General features: G+C 44.4%; 1 protein-coding gene across 4 annotated transcripts in view; it reads right to left on the bottom strand.

Annotated features, from left to right (window-relative positions):
- The window catches only part of FBLN1 (fibulin 1), a 61,497-nt gene that overhangs the window by 14,915 nt on the left and 29,905 nt on the right, over nt 1-16,677 (bottom strand). For 3 of the 4 annotated variants that reach the window (XM_017826693.1, XM_017826695.1, XM_017826696.1), the window contains 8 exons: nt 15,919-16,062; nt 14,973-15,101; nt 14,358-14,483; nt 14,016-14,135; nt 13,063-13,194; nt 12,398-12,521; nt 3,233-3,375; nt 1,277-1,408 (listed from right to left, as the gene is read on the bottom strand). In XM_017826693.1, the coding sequence (XP_017682182.1) occupies nt 1,277-1,408; nt 3,233-3,375; nt 12,398-12,521; nt 13,063-13,194; nt 14,016-14,135; nt 14,358-14,483; nt 14,973-15,101; nt 15,919-16,062 (1,050 nt within the window). Of the gene's footprint in view, nt 1-1,276; nt 1,409-3,232; nt 3,376-7,690; nt 8,137-12,397; nt 12,522-13,062; nt 13,195-14,015; nt 14,136-14,357; nt 14,484-14,972; nt 15,102-15,918; nt 16,063-16,677 lie in introns of those variants that run through there. The other variant, XM_017826694.1, reaches the window with a different exon arrangement.

Raw genomic sequence — 16,677 nt, forward strand, 5'->3', positions numbered from 1 at the left:
TTCTCTCCTTATGTTGTGAGGCAAATATCCAGTTTGCCAAGTAAAATACCATTGACACACAGTCCTGTACTTCAAAATGGAAATGCTTCCCTCAGGCGAATACCTTGGCCAGTTGACTTTCCAAACACATCCTTCTTTCTTATTTCAGACAGAAAAAAGCATACAGCACGAAAAGCAAACTACTGGAACTCCTGTGGGATCTGATAACATTTATACTCTACTAAAGAACTGCCCCAGTACCTGAAATCTGTAATCTTATCATCCTGCTTTAACAGACTCTCCCTTTCTCAGCACTCACATTTACTTCTGTTTGATAAAGAAAGAAATATAAACCTAATGACTTGGGATTTTTATCTACAGCTCATAAAACCTTTGCAGAGCCGATGCTGGGCTATCCTGCTTCTGAAATGCACCAGTGCCACCTTCAGACCACAGCGAAAAGGGCTCCTTCCCAAACCTGGATGTCTGTATGGCAGCAGCAGTGGGTTTGCTCTTCCTGCAGACACGTCCTGCTGGAAAGCCCAGCAGCACATGTACAAACCTGAGCAGAACCTGCACAGCCCCATCCCGAACTTGGGAACAACCCCCAAAGGGCCCTGCTGTGAGAGGGACCCCCAGAGAGCAGGACCCCGAGCTGGGTCACAGCCCCTCCTGCTCTGCCAGGGCTGGGCACGACCTGGGCACAGGGGTACAGCCCTGCCACAGCCCCTCCTGCCAGGCTGAGACTGGAAATCACACGTGCCCCTTCCATTCTGAAGGTTCTTCTAAACCAAAGGATTTGACAGTTACCCTCAACAGAAGTGTTTATTTAAAACTGAACTGGCCTGTCATTAAATATTAAAGCAGGTAACAATTTCAGTGAGTCAGTCCTGCTTTAAAAGTTTGATTAATATCCAAAAATTGGTGCAATGCTGTTTCAACAATAAAGATCAGTTAATTAAATTTACAGTCTCTTTGCTGACACACTACATATTTTATATTTGGTTTGATTATAACGGGCAAACCTCATCATTTTAAAACTAAGCAATCTGCATTCGTAATTACAGCCAGTTCTGCAAAAAGTTAAAATACTTCTCAAATTAAAGTTTAGGTCTCTGGTATTTTGATTAAAAAATTATCTGTGATATAAGTTCAAATTACACATACTGGACTGGAGAATATTGTATCAATACAGGCTTGAAAATCAAGGTGGGGATTAATTACTTGAGTTAATTTCTTTGACCTTGCCCTAAAGTATTGTTGAGTGAAGAAAGTAAGCAGAAAACACTCTACTCACCCACTGTCATACCATCCATGTAACGCTTGATGATGTCAAAGGAATCTCTCAAATTTCCCTCTGTAATGTCAAATATGATATCTGCCTGGTTGGCCGGATACGTGGGTGTGACAGCACGAAGGAAAATGATCTCTGCAAATAAACAGTATCACAGAGTGTCCTGACAACCATTTGAAAACACCACTGAAGAATCTGACAGAATTTGATCCAAAATGACTTGTCCTCAAAGCTCCCCTCACCACTCCCAATCTGTCCTTTAAAATGGAAAGAAAGAAGATCTGGGGGAAGGGAGGGTTTGGATAGATTTATTGTCTCCTCCAAGAAGCCCTGAAGCCAAAACACTCCTACTGTTAGAGTCCAGAAAGACCACTCTTAGAAACCACTCTGCTTTGCAGCGCGTACCCCAAGAGGAGAACACGGAGGATCCAAAGGGTGGGCACTGGAGGGAGCCAAACAGATCACTCTGATCCCCTCAGGCTAAGTACTGACATTGCAATTTAGAGTCCTTTGGAGTACTGGAGGAGGGGTTTAGGTTTAAAAATAAAAGGGAGACTATCTTTAAGCCCCTTGAGAGGGAGGTAAGTATTGTTACTCTCATTACTATCCCCACTCTGGAGAAGAGGAAACTAAACTTTGAGGTTGTAAGAACACAGCCGAGGCCATGCACTGAATTCCAGTTTATGTCTCCTGGGCTTTGGTAGTGCTCTCAGATTGCTGGGTCTCATCTCTTTCTATTAAACCACGAGGCTGGACTAGTGAGGGAACAGTTTGGGAAGCATCCTGGGCCAAACCCTTCGCTCTGCTGCCAGTACACCTGGTGAAGCCAAAGGGCTTTGTATGGGAGCAGAAGTGGCCATGGGGCATTCCCCGATTCCCTGGGAAGCAGGGTCAGCCAAGGCCTGAAACAGGCCTGACACAACCTACAGGAGCTCTACACGGCCAAGGGATTGCTGCTTAAATTGTTCCTCTACAGAAGAGGACTGGGATGTCTCCTTCCCCACCCCTGCCTGATGCAGAGGGGAAGAACCAGCTCTGGTTTTCATTAGGACAACTTTCTGAGACAGCAAGGCTGAGACTTTGGCTGCATCAGAAACAGGAGTTTAGGACTTTTACAAACCCCTCCAAAATAGTCTTCCTTTCCTCCATGCCCTTCTCTCTGTGCCTGTGCCACTCAGTGAGGGGCTTGCCCTGCAGAGCAGCAGGGCTGCAGCACTCATCCCCCTCTGGGGGTGTGCACAGCCCCCACTGACCAGAACATCCCTACAAATGCCAAGGAGCAAAAATTCACTCCCAATCTGTAAGTTTATATGTGAACTAAGAAAAGTGAGTGTGATCCTTACGAAACTGCACGGCTTGGAAACTCACAGGTGCTGCAGGGGACAGCCACTCACTTGGGGGCTTTTGGAAAATCCTGTCTTGAAAACTTTCTGTCCAGTCCTTGAAATTTCCCTTCCTTTACTCTGTATTTTGAAAAACAACCCCTTGTTTGTTCACAGGTCAAAAATCAGCCAATCATGTCCAATCTAATGTATTTTGTGATTAATGTTTGCATGTAGGTAAGGGCTTTATTCTTGGAACAAGCCACCTGTCAACAGCAAAAAACAGGTCACAGACAGGAGGAATATACCAAATACCTTTTTCTTGTGGCAGAATCTGCAAACAAGGGAAGAAAAAAGTCATGGGGCACTTGGCATCGTGTGAGTAAATGTGGTACATGGGAATTCAGAGTCAGTATTTCCTTAGCCTGGGAAGTTAGAGCTCGGAATGACTTTCTTTCCTCCATAAAATTAAAACTCCTGGCTATGGAAGGTCTTAATTAAATGAACACTACACTGTAATTTGGAGTTGTGCAAACATCTCACTGCACTGGTAGCCAGCCTGGCTGTAGGCAAGGCTTTCCAGTGGAGGTTTTGTACGTTGCAGTCTATTAAATGGAAGAAGGAACAAACCACTTACCTTCAGGTCTTGTAAACTCCCTGAAGGTGGGCAGTGAAATGACAGTGTGGGAGATGGTGTGGACTGGATCCAGCACACAGTTGACATCGTTTGGCCGGCAGGACTTGATGCAGCGGATGGTGTCTGTCTTCTCCAGCCTCACACTGAGACAAACCAAAAAGAGATGCATATATATCCTGAAGATTAATTACTTTGTGGTATGCAGTCTAGGGAGCTAGAAACTGTGATTGATGTAGGTGTTCATCCCACACCCTGAAAACTCAGACAAACGCAGCTCATCAGAACTTCAGGACCACTGAAAAATTTGGCTTGGCTCAGGGTGGCAGCCAAAACTCCCTCACACCCAGCTCTTCAAGCCAGGCACGTGAAACAGGGAGAACTGGAGTGCAGAAGACACCATGTAAAGTGTCTTTCCAAGGACAAACAGGACCAAACAACGAGACCCAGGCCCTCAGCTGGCCTGGTGTCACCACTTTCAGTGGAGCTGCACTTACTTTGCACAAGCCTTTTTCACTCAGTCATGTAAAGCAGAAACCATCATTTCCACTCTAGAAATCTGGCAGGATATATGTGAAGGGCCAACTTTCTTCCATGATTTTCAGTGCAGCAAGGGCCAGAAAAGCCTCTCTCAAATCTTTTTTTCACACCCTCCCTTTCCATCCAAACTGAGGAAACAGAGAGGAATGGAAACCAGGGGAGGAAAAAAGTTAACCACATTATATGAAACCTCAGAGATTGAATTCTGAGTTTGGGGAAATGGTAAGGGTCATTTCATATATTCCATCTCGACCAGCTGCTCATTCGGCCTTGAAAGTCTATTAAAAGTTAAATGACTTCTTCTCACCCTTGTCCACCAGAGTGAATTTAAAGTCACTTACAGTTCAAGAACTTCACACAATGCCCACTCTGTGCTCATGAGAGATGAAAGGGCTGTGCTGGGACTTAAAATGTGACTAAGCCCCACAAATGATCTCAACTTTGACCTGCCCATTTCTTCATATTTCCAAGTGGAAAAAAGAAAGGGCTGCAGTGTAGGGGGGGGGAATTAAAAGATTAAAAGGGAGAAAAATTCACTGACTAAAAGGAAAACAAAAATGGAAGTTGTACTTTGTCAGATACCTCTAGAAATGAATGGTTCTTGCTCTTTTCAAAAGTCTTACCCAAATCCACACCTACAAACCATCTTTTTTAGATGTTCAAAGGGACTTTATGGCTCTGTTAACAGCCAGTACATCAGTAAGTTCTCATTACATGCTCCCCACATTTGCTCATCAAAGAAAACAAAGGCAAACACGCTGATACTTCATGAAGTTAAAATGAAGAGAAAACATGAACCAATATCAATGTTTTGCTTCAACAGAAATGAACTGCACAGCCCACAGGGAGGCGACAGAGCTGGGTTAATAAACACCAGCCGAGTCTGGGGTTCACACCCTGGACTTGGTGTTTTGAGACTGGCCAGGACACCCAGGCCAGAAGAGACCCTTTAGTTCCCACCTTTACCTGGGTACAAAATTTTGTCAGTTCCCAGACACTCCACAGGGAACAGAACAGGCCTTTCTTTTGAAATGCCTCCTGCTGGACATTTTTGGATAAAATAATTTTGGATATACAGACATAACACTCTGACCTACAAAAACATATGCAATTCCCTTATTTTAAACCTCGGCTGTCAAATTAAGAAGGGACTTCCAGCTGGCTGATCCTCGTGGCTGTGAAATAAGGATCAGCTAAATTACAGTCGAGGTCCAGTGTAAAATAGTCTATTTCAAAACATGTAACATATAAAATTGATGCAAAATAAACATCATTCATGTTTGCTTCCCTCTGTCCCCTTCTTCTCCCTGTGTACAGAGAGTTTAGTAAACATTTACATGTAAACCCACTGCATTTTTCCTCAGGATCCTGCTGAGCTGGGCTCACAACAGCCAAGTCCCACTAGTTCTACTTCCAGTAACATGTTCACAAATTCCAGAAAAGTTCTTTAAAAGTTCTTCTCTTTTTCTTCAACACATAAATAATAACTATAGCATCATCTAAAGGTTTTAGGGACACAAATAACCAGCAGCTTGCATAACTTATTTTGGGATATTATTACTAATGAAGTACTGTTAGAATACACAGAGCATCCTAAATTTCCATAGCTGTATTTAGATAATAGAAAGAATAATGCAAAAACCATTGTGGAGGGAGTGTCTGAGGCATTCATCATTGGCCTGCCTTTGCTCCTTCCTGATATTTGCTATTAATGATGTGCTCTGATCTCAAAATACTTTGTAATTTTATCCTTGCACATCATCTTTGCATTTGATCTTCTGATAGCTGAGGTTTTCCTTTTTTGCTTATGTTCTGCCCTGGGACCCGTGACTGACAAAAGTTTCTTCCTACGTGCTGAGAACTTTTTTTATCCGAACCTTTTCTTCAGGTTTTCCCCCTCTAAGACAACTTGCAGCTTTGGAACTGCTCCTTCCTCTACACCTATTTCATTTAAAAGAGAAAAAAGTTAAAAAACAGCTCAGTTGCTCTGATTATTTCCTGAGTATAATTTTTTCTTTCTGCTTGGGTCCTGGTATCAGTCCTTTCCATATTCTCTGTTGGATTCAATCAATAAGTTCTTTGGACCAGGAGCTGTGATTTCATTTTCGTCTGGAAAGGACCAGGCACATAAATGGCACTACATAATTCCATATGTGCTCCTGGAAGTCCCAGTGACACTGCAGCATTAAAGCATCCAACACAGGAGGATGTGAGCTCCCTGTTCTTCCATTCCCTGCAGAATGCAATTAATATGGCAGCATTTTACAATACTGAAGGCCAAATTCTCACACCCCCTTCCTTTCCTGCCAAAGAAATATATATTAATGCTTGTGAAAATGAAGTTTATTTTTGAATCTTTATCCTACTTAATTATGGCCTCATAATGAACTGGTAGCCAGAGGGCATTTACATACAAGCATCTTCTGTGGTGGTAATGAACCCCATTAGCTCAGGCAGCACGGGCTTGTGCTTTCAGTATTTAAACCTGGGACTCCATCCCCACTGGCAACTTGTGGCAGCTTTGGAAGTGTGTGTCAACAGGCTTATTAAACACTGGCATTCCTCAGGAGACTGGTGCTCCTGCCAGCCAGCTGGGCTAGACTGTGCCTCAGGGGATATGTGGTGCTCTGGCACAGTGCTGTGATCACGCCCCAATCCAGGCCCTGGCTGGTGACGAGCCTGGGAGCCCACAGCTCAGGGAGTAATTCCTTGTGCTTGGGTGGTTAAGGCTTGGCATCTTCCTTCAGAAAGTTCTGTTTCCCCCCTCGTACCCTGTGCTGTCAGGATGTACAGAGTGAAGTATATTTTCTGTATGTGCAGCCACATGGATTATTCCCTGCTCTTCTAGGACTGACTGTTCTCCCTGTGTGCCAGGCAGCAGGGAGATCTGAGCCCAGGGTGGTGTAAAACCCTCGCTTTGGATCACACCTCTGGGACTGAGCTTGTACTTCTATTTATCAACACAAGGACCAGAGAGTAAAACGAATCCTCTTCCAGCTCAGAAAACAAAAGAATTCCAAAGAAATTCCAGTTGTATTGTCTACTTTGCCCTTGACTGCATAGAAGTAAAGGAAGAAAGTCAAAAAAAAGGAAGAAAGATTTCGATGTTGGAATTCTGTCTGACCTTTCAAGGCTCCTAAGGTTTGATTTGATGGTGGTAGTGGGTAAAGTCTTCACTATTCAAAATTTATCAGCTTTGATATGGAAGCTGGAGAGATAAAAGTGTTATGAGACAACCCTTTTTAAAATGTTCCTGTAGACAGGAACATCTCAGGATACAGCTGTGAAAGAGAAAGGAGCTCTCTGCTGTCAGCTGAATGCTGTTAGAAGTTCACTGCTGTTCTCCTGTCAGTAGTTCTTCCATTCAGTGGAAAGTCCACAGGAAGCAAGATGAAAGATCTCTAAAACAAATCTTGTTTAGAGGAGATTCTCTTTTGTACCATCCTTAAAAGCTCGAACTGGGATCTGTACCTGGTGGGAATCAGCACAAGCTCAAGGGCTGTAACAGAGCACAGCCTCAGAATCTGGCTCCACACTTTCACAGTGGGCACCTCTGGGGTCCTAAGGGCCCAAATTTAACAGATGTTCAGAAAATGCAGAGTTTGCCCCTTAAGTGATGCAATTCTCTAAAGATGACTCAGCTGAGACAGCTCAAATTATGTACCTATTTCATTTGGGAAATCCAGACCTAAACAGATGCAGCTGTTTGTCATCAGATGAGACAAACTCCACTACTGTGTGAAGTAAATCAGTGGTTTTCAGTCCTCAGAACCTCCAGGTAATAAGCTCTTAGACTCCAGTTTCTGCTTTGTATAACGGTGCAGATCACACAGAAGAACCTCCCCGAACTGAGATGTTCAGTTACAGGGGAAAGTGAAGAACTGGAACAATGATGGCAAATAAAATGCAAGTGCAGCGTGCAACAGATGAACTAAAACTTTATTAAAACTTGTGGCAAAAAAAGCTACTCTTGGAAGAGAAAGAGTAGCCAGTGATGACAGTGATTCAGGGATCAAAGCTGTGCAGAGACAAAGATAGAAAGTTTGGCAATAAATGTGTTGACAGTTCCATGGCGGGAAAGTTGCATTTGGATTGTCAGGTGAAGGTCTCTGGGCTCTGTGATTTGACGCTGCATGACCACAAGGCCACTGTGGTTGTTCACTTTTTTTGTGGTGAAAAACCCCTCGTGGTTCCCGCTGATGATGGACAGCCGAATTTTATCCCCAGGGACAGCATTGGAAGGGCCCATGCGGAAAATGTCGGTGGGTACTTGGATGTTGGTGGGAAAAGAGAGGTGATAGTAGGTTATTCTCAGGGGCAGGCTCTGGCACTCCTTATTCTCATTACAAGGCAAGCGCTCACAGCGACTGCAAGACAAGTGAGAAGACAAGACAAGAGGAAGATTAGCGCACGGGTAGCGAGCGGGAGAGGACAGGAGGGCACTGGGGGGGGACGAGGGGCCCTGGCTGCATCCATTCTTCAGCTGGCACCTCATTCCTACTGCAAAGGGGCATTTATCACACCGGGATGGGCTTGGCTGCAGTTGGTGCCCTGGCAGAGGTGCTGCCATTGTCAGTGTTGCAGAGGTGGACACGAGGATCTCAGCTGGATGCTGACCCTGCAACGTCTGGGGAGGATCAGGCTGCACATTTAGCTCCAGGCTTGCCTTGTGGACAACTACAAATCACCTCAACTGGGCACAAGAGCCTCTCCACTCCAAGCAATATTTGGTCCACAGGTTGAGGTTTTGGAACCTAAACAATGTGTTTCTTTACCAAGAAATGCTCCAGCATTAAAGCACGGTTGGCTTCTTACTACCTCAAGTAAATCTGAGTGCCCATTTCATTTATTTTATTTTGGCATATAAAACTGAGCCCCTGTCAGGAGTATCTACTACCAGCAGAACTGTGGCTCATAAGCAAGACCCTCTTTGTTGCCAGTGCAGGGTGACCCGAATTCCAGGAACTTCTCATTATATGCAAAATCAGCACTTTCAAAAAGAGTAGTTAAAAGCACCCTCAGTTCTTCAATTAATGTGCTGCATGTTTTCCTTTAATACTGCTTGCAAACCAAAGTACAAAGCAATTCTTTGAAGACCTAAATGCATTCTTAATTTCATTCATGTGTGTAAAGAGCTGCACAAGTCCTCACAGGATGGCCAGCTAATTAGGTGTGGATACTCCTGGAATATTTTCAGGTATAGGGAGTTCTGCATTCTTTTCTGAGATGTCACTAGTAACTCCACCAAGGAGAATGGTTTGGTTTTGTTGAAATCATGAGGCTACTTGGTTTTGCTGAAATCATGAAGCAAGTCAAGACAGTTAATTCCTTAGTTTTCTTCAAGTACAACTTCTTGGAAACATAGACATGCTTATGAGCACTTACACACTCATAAAGATGCTCTGCCTTATTATTTTACAGAAGTAAAATACGTTTTATAATAATGGCCAGAATCTTTTAAGAGAACAAAAAACCAAGGCTCCAAGACTCGAGAAAGGACATTCTGCTGATTCAGAAAGCTCCTTGTGAAGGTAGATGTGCCTGTGGCCAGGAGCTAGAATTATTCAAAATTCACCATCTTTTATCTCGTGCTTTGGTGGTGCACCCTACACACTGACTACAGGTTGAGTTAATGTGCTCTAATTGTTCCATCAAACAACCACAAAGGAGAGACAGCAGATGTTATTGCTCTGGAGAACCAGGGTTCATTCTGGGGTCACGCACTGCAAAGGCGAGAAGCAGAGAGCATTTCAACCCCAGGGTACTCTCCAGCCCTCACTGAAATGCTTCCCTCAGTGGGCAGCAGGAAATCAGATGACAGGGGAATGCAACAACCTGCTGGCACAGAATCACAGAACCACCAACGCTGACATTAGGGGGAAAACTGGGCTCCTGTGCTGTGGCTCAGGCACTCTGGGGAGCTGGACCTGCATGACTCAGGCTGCCTGAAAGGGCTCGGGTCTGCCAAGTCAGAACATAATGGTTTGCTGCTAAAAGAAAAACACCTCTCTGCTGATAGGGAGAATTCAATTGCTCTGAGACAGATAGATTGCTACAGAGGCTATGAAATCCTTATCATTCAAGGACTTGAAGCAGAAGTTAAATAAACAACTCCCAGAAATATTCCAGGAAGGTCTGAGATTTTTTGGCATACAGGAGTGGATTAGGTTTACCCGTCAAGGTCCTCATTTTGTATGTTTTATGAAAAAAAAGGCTAAATGCAATTTTACAAAGTTTGCAGTTTCAGAGGTATCACAGGTTTTTGGTGAGGATGACAAAAAATTCAAAAGCAGTCTCCTAAGGAATGTCAGATTTCTACTCCAAACTTTTAAAAGAAAAAGAAAAATCACCAATATGTCTTAAAACACACAAACCAATGTGTTCCTCCCTACCCTTGTTCTTGGAAATGAGTGAGCTGCTTTGGCTGAAATTGGCCAAAACTTGAGCCTGAGTCAGACACCTGGCAGGTAAAATTTCAGCCATTGGTTACGTTTTGGCAGAATTTTAAGGAGTTGCAGACAGGTCCTAGTAATGAGAAGCACCAGGCAACTTTAATAATACACAGACATGCCTAGAATATACAAATATTTCCCAATTTGGCTCAGCCCAGCACACATTTCTGACACGTTGCCATAAACCCTTCTTTATATTTTCTACTATTTTTCTTGGCTTAAATATTACAAATGTTAAGACTTCAGTGCCACATAAAGAGAATTTAATTGTTATGCAATTTGAAAACAAAAACTGTTTGGCAAGGCAGTGCAGCAAGTTAAGTCCCATTGTGAGGAGCAGTAGATCTTAACTATCCTTGGAAAAACACCAAGCCTATAGGCTGATCCACGAAAAAACAAAAAGCAGAATTTAAGTAAAAGAGATAAGGCCTTCAATTAAATCGTTACCATTAAGGATCAGAGCGTGCCAGGCATTTTGCTGTCTCTGGGGAAGGTTACACAGGTTGTTTCCTCCTGGAGCTCAGTGCCTAAACAGCATCCTGAGCTTCCAGCCTGTAGGATGGGACAATCCTGCAGTTACCTCTCCTGATGGCCATCACCACTCAACAGCCACCATGCAAAAACCTCTGCCTTGAAGGTAGGGGGTAAAGAAGCTTCTGGATCACTGAGGGCTCTTGCCTGTACACAAGGATTTTAAGGAAAAATAAGACTAAGGAAACTTGGATTTACAGGACTGAGACCTACTAAAGAAAATAATGGGGAACAGGGTAAAAAAAAATCTCCTGAGGTGCCAACTTGATGAAAGGGAGTGGAGAATACGTTGTCTCTCTTATGATGTGCCAAGCTGGTGAAACTGGAATGTATTTTGAATAAAAGGGAGAGGAAAATGGTAACTGTACTAGATGTGACGTTATGAGAAACCAACTATTTCGATTTTGGAGTCCCAACACAAGGGTGAGTGAAAAAGCAATTTAATGTCATTATCATGCAGAAGGTAACAAAGACATGCTAGCTACATATCATATATATAACCATGCTGGTTAGGTATGCTAAAACTAAATAGCCAAGGAGATGTACAGTAGTTTGGATGTAAAAAAGGGTGCTAAAGAGCTCTCATGAAACTACTCCCCACCGGGCACCAGGTAACCCAATCCACAAACCCTGATTCCTGCACATTGGTGTATCCTGGCTAGGTCTGAGGGCAACCACTGCCTGCTGAATGCTCCCACTTCTCCAGGAAAGATAATGGACTCATATTCTCTTTCATTTATGCAAACATGTTTTCAACAATAGTAACTGTCTGTAGATGCTGAGAGGGAAAAACCTAATAAATCCAACAAGATAATAACTCAAGGAATTAAAATAATTAGAAGTTCACTGAGCAGCTGCAGGATTCGTGTCTGACTCATGGCCTAATTATAGTCCCAGCACATCAGCAGGATCTCGCGCTCTGAGCAGGTCTGAGTTGGGCAGAGTAAGCCATTACAGAGCCCAACAACCCAGACACAGAAAAACAACTCAGACATTCTATTGCTTCCCCAAAAGATCCCACACAGATCAAATAGCCATGAAAGCCCAATGGAGATGAGAGAGAAGATGAAATGGAATGTATGTGCACTATGTGTGTTTTATAAACTGAACTCTGCCACTCAGGGATGTCCATAAGAGTAGGAATCTGCTACTTCTACCTCATGGCCCATTGCATGTGACTTTTTTTTTTTAATTAGGATACAAATGAACCCACAATTTTACAAAATTAGATGCCCCAACTCTGGCAGTGTTCAAAGCCAGGTTGGATCAGGCTTTGAGCAACCTGGTCTAGTGGGAGATCTCAAGGATTTTGAAGCTGGATGCAACCCTCCCAATAGGCTGCCAGCAAGGGAGCCAGGGAGAGAGTATCTGCCTGTGGCTCTGGAGTCCATGACAGTGCAAACCACTGACACATGGCATTTTTTAAGGGACTGTCTTTTTCTTAGACTGAAACAGGAGCAGGAGAAGGAGACCAGACGTGTGTGTGCACTGCACAGGGTAGGCCTGCCAACACAACATGTGTTTGCCAGGAACTGTTCCGTGTTCAGTCAGTAGTGGTGGGACACAAAGGAGATCATGGCACCACCAAATGCTTGCCCTGGACAGAGAAGGTGAAGAAGCTGAAGAAGGTGAAGAGGGCACTTACGTGTCTCCTGACTTGCGGTAATTCTCCGGGCATTCCAGGGACAGGCAGCGGAAGCTGCCCTGGATGTTAAAGCAGGTCTCGTTGAAAGAGCAGTTGTGGCTTTCTGCAACACACTCATCGATGTCTGCGAGGGGAAACAGGGCAGGGGTTAGACACAGGCCCTTCCTCTCCTGGCAGGTGCCAGGCAATGACAGTGCCCTGTCAGGTACTACAGAGCGTGGGCTGCACTTAAACACTGGAGCAGGACTGGAAGGGGAGGACAGCAACAACAGAAAAGAAGAAAATTAACCCAACAACCAAGAAGAGCAAAAGGAAGAGCAGCAGTGCCACTAAGTGGACGAGACCTAAACATCTGCTGACGTGTTTACAGCAGCATATTTCCTTTTAACGGCTAAACTAACTCATACCACTTCGCAGCCTGAATCTTCATCTTCAGATTTTTTTTAATAATTATTTAATAACATTATAAAAAGTATTCTTTACTGAATTCTGTACTTCACAATGGAAACTTCCTGTATATTTATTATTGAAGACTTGTTTCTTCAGATTTCAGGCTGTCGTTTATTGCTTTACCTGTACTGCTGTAGGAAAGGCATTTTTTTAAACACAAAAACTCTCCAGAACTGTTCAAAGCCCACAGTGCAGCGAGGTGTCCCTGAGCTCACCTTGGCAGTTGCGTGCATTGGGTGCCAGCCTGTAGCCAGAGGAGGGACAAGTGCACTGGAAGCTCCCAGGAATGTTGATGCACCGAAAGGAACAGATGTGCCCTCCGGTGGGCAGAGCACACTCATCGATGTCTGCAAGGAGAAAACACTGATTTCCTGTGTGTTCATGGCATCCAACCCGGTGCACACGGACGGGGCTCCCGCTGAGAGCCTCAAACACAGTGTGATGATTCTGACTGCTGGGCAAAGCAGATCATCAGATAGGTGTGGCTCTAGTCAGTAAAGTCTAAATAGCAAAGACTTGCAGGAATAAATGGAGGTCTGGAGAAAATTAAAAGCAGCATGAGGGCCCAAGGGACAAAGTAATGGACAAGAGCAAGCACTTTACAGTGATGTGTATCACTGTGCTTTACAAAAGGGAGGGAGAGGAATAGTTTCATCCTTGTTATTACAAAAAAGGAAATCAAAATTAGGTGTTCTGCCCAAGGTGTCACTGCCCAATAAGTCCTGTAGACCTAAGTCCAAATTCAGGATCTTGTCCATGAGGTCACACCCCATCCTCCTTGTATTTGAGGAGAACCTACTCACACATTAGTTCAGAGCCACAGAACGAGCCACAAAAAGAGGATATATAAAATACTACCTAGTAATATTATATATTACCTATGTAACATGTTCATATCCTCACTTGCTGAAGACTAGAAGTCCTGCTAGTTCCTCAGACAAAATAAATTTCTGTCGAGTTACAAAAACATTTCAAGCTCCGATTCGTGTAAACATCAAAACACCACAGAAGCACTGAGATGTCCCTAGACAAGGGCACGGGAGGGAGACCTTCCCTAAATACAGTTCACGAGAAAATACCACAAAGAACCAAACATTAAAATGAAACAATTGCACGGAGGGGCTCCCGTTTGTGATGGTGGCAGCGAGAAACGCTGCCCGTCCCTCACCTTCGCAGGAGATGCCGTCGATGTCGCTGAGCTGGAAGCCCCGGCGGCAGTAACACTGGTAGGAGCCGTACACGTTGGCACACTCTTGGCTGCAGGGGTTGCTCTCACACTCATTTAAATCTGAAACGCAAAGTTAAGGCACCTGAACCCTGAATTTCTCGCTGTATTCAGCGCTCCTGACACTGGACTCACACAAAACTTTGAAATCATAACAGCAGAGACTGCAGTGGGTCGGTTTGTCACACCATTCCAGTGGCCTTGCAAGCTAAAAATCAAACAGAAACAGCTGAAGAGCAACGAGCTGTTTCTCACACCACACAGCCAGGGCACTGACAGCCGTACCTTCACACGATCTCCCGTCAGCTGAAAGTTTGAATCCCATGGTGCAAGTGCAGTAGTAGGAGCCAGGAGTGTTCTCACACTTGTGAGCACAGAGGCGGCCTGGGTAGCGTCTACATTCGTTGATATCTGCAATGACAAGCACAGAGAGCTCTGTGGAGCAGCTGCCCTCACTGCAACAGCAGCCTGGGCAAGAAAGTAGCCATAAAAGTTTGGGTTTTATTTTCCAGATTTAAATTCCGCACTAGAGAGGGAAGAAGTCCTCAAAATGCTCACTTCGAAACACCCCAGTGCATAATTGGATTAGATCTATACACAGAAGAGAGCTGCTTTGATCTTCCAAAGGAATGTTTTGCTGTAGGTGCATATAAAAATATCACAGAAAACAATTACACACACTCTCACAATCTTACCTTTTAATGGGATGACAGATAACATGTTGACAATACCCATACAGCTTCCTTTGAAGTATCAGCAAGCCTCTAATATGTTATTAGATTTATCCAAATAACACAGTAGTGAATTTTACATTCGGATGACGGAGGTTATGCAGAGAGCACTAACATTCCTCACGCAGGCTCATGTTTGAAGTGCCTTGGCTGCAGGTCTTTAACTCACCAATGCAGGTCCTGCTGATGACATCAAAGGTGTAGCCAGCCTTGCACTCGCAGCGGTAATTGCCCGGGGCATTGATACACACGTGTCCCTCCCCACAGGGCTGGTTGGGGGATGAGCACTCATCCACATCTAAAACAGACAGAGCAGTGACTCAGCATACACTTCTGAGCATGAGAGTGGAGAGAAGAGCAACGTGTCAACTTATTTCTGTGTCCCCGAGTACTTATGAAGTGTTTTGAATCAGCGAACAAGATTTTATCAGACTCTCAGCTTCTACAAGATCGGAGTCACAAATGCAAACTGTTCATACCAAGGCAGGTTATCTGTCAGGTGTCCTTAACGTTGATGGACTTGGGAGGGAAAAGACCAGGAAGTCAGGCAACCTTTGGAGGCAATCAGGTGCAAAATTGTTTTGTTAAGCATATTCAGTACTCAGGGATCAGATCTTCATCTAGGGTAAGATGTCACAGGCCCACAGTCAGTAGGTAGTACTTTGACAAGCCACTTACAAAAACTGAAAACACATGCAAAAATACACCTCTTTGCAAAAGCCACCTCAGCTGAAAGCCAGCCAAAGCCATATATATGTCTTTCAACATTATTCAAATGGCTTCTGTGGGGCATGAAGTGGGTCTTGTGTACTGAGGAGATTTGGGACCACACAGTATTGTTCCAATACACTCATACAGTCACAGACAATGCCCTTTTTGGGGGGTGATTATCATTTCTCCTCTCCTCAGAATATAGGGTTCCATGAGGTATATGAAGGATGGAGAGGATGCTTGTCATCCTTCACTTGTTGGGGCTGCCACGAGGGAAAGAACAGGATCAAGAACTGACTGTGGGAACAAGAGGAGCTTGAGCAAAGTGCAAGAGACTGCTAAAGATAAATGACAGATGCAAGTTGTTTTCTTAAAGCTACTTTTTCTTGCAAACTGTTCCTCACCTACACATCTCGTTCCATCCTCGTTGAGGTGGTACCCTCGGCCACAGCTGGGTGAGATTCGCTGGCAGGTGAAGGAGCCGTCAGTGTTAATACAGATCTGCCCAGCCGGGCAGGGCGTGTTGGTGCTCAGGCACTCGTTGATATCTGCAAGAGCACAAGATGCTTTCACTATGTAACCCTTCAGAGGTTTACATCCCCATGTAACCCTTCAGAGACAAGATCTGCCCATGGCACAATACAATTATTCAGGCCCTTCAGCTTCACCAATGCAACGCTTCCAGGGCGAAGACTGGGCAGGTGTGAGAGGTACAGACCCCACTGAAAAGCAGTGAAAATAGGGTATAGTACTTGTATATGTTTCAAAGCCTCTCCTAAGCATACAAAGAGCTGACAAACAATTCAGCTCACCAGTTTAACCCGTTCTGCTTCAGTCTGTGGGTTCTGATCCAGCTCTCAGCTTCTACACAAAGATCACAAATCCAACAACAAAATTCCCTTAACACTGCACAGGGCAGCATTTGATTCCCATCGTGTAAAATTCACCTGTGAAACTGTTTTGGTAAATATTTTGAGGGAATGCCTTTTAGGGGCCATAACTGCTACCAATTGCTTTGGCTTTGCTGACATCTGTGACAGCGAGTTAACCCTGAGCTGCCGCTGACCCAGGGCTGCCTGTGGCAGGCACGTGTCCTCAAAGGGCTTGCTGTGCACAGGCACTGGCCCCCCCATTTTAAAGGCTGCAATTCCGTTTTCAGTGTC

Source organism: Lepidothrix coronata, unplaced genomic scaffold, assembly GCF_001604755.1.
Source record: "Lepidothrix coronata isolate B3197 unplaced genomic scaffold, Lepidothrix_coronata-1.0 Scaffold129, whole genome shotgun sequence".
Classification (NCBI taxonomy): domain Eukaryota; kingdom Metazoa; phylum Chordata; class Aves; order Passeriformes; family Pipridae; genus Lepidothrix; species Lepidothrix coronata.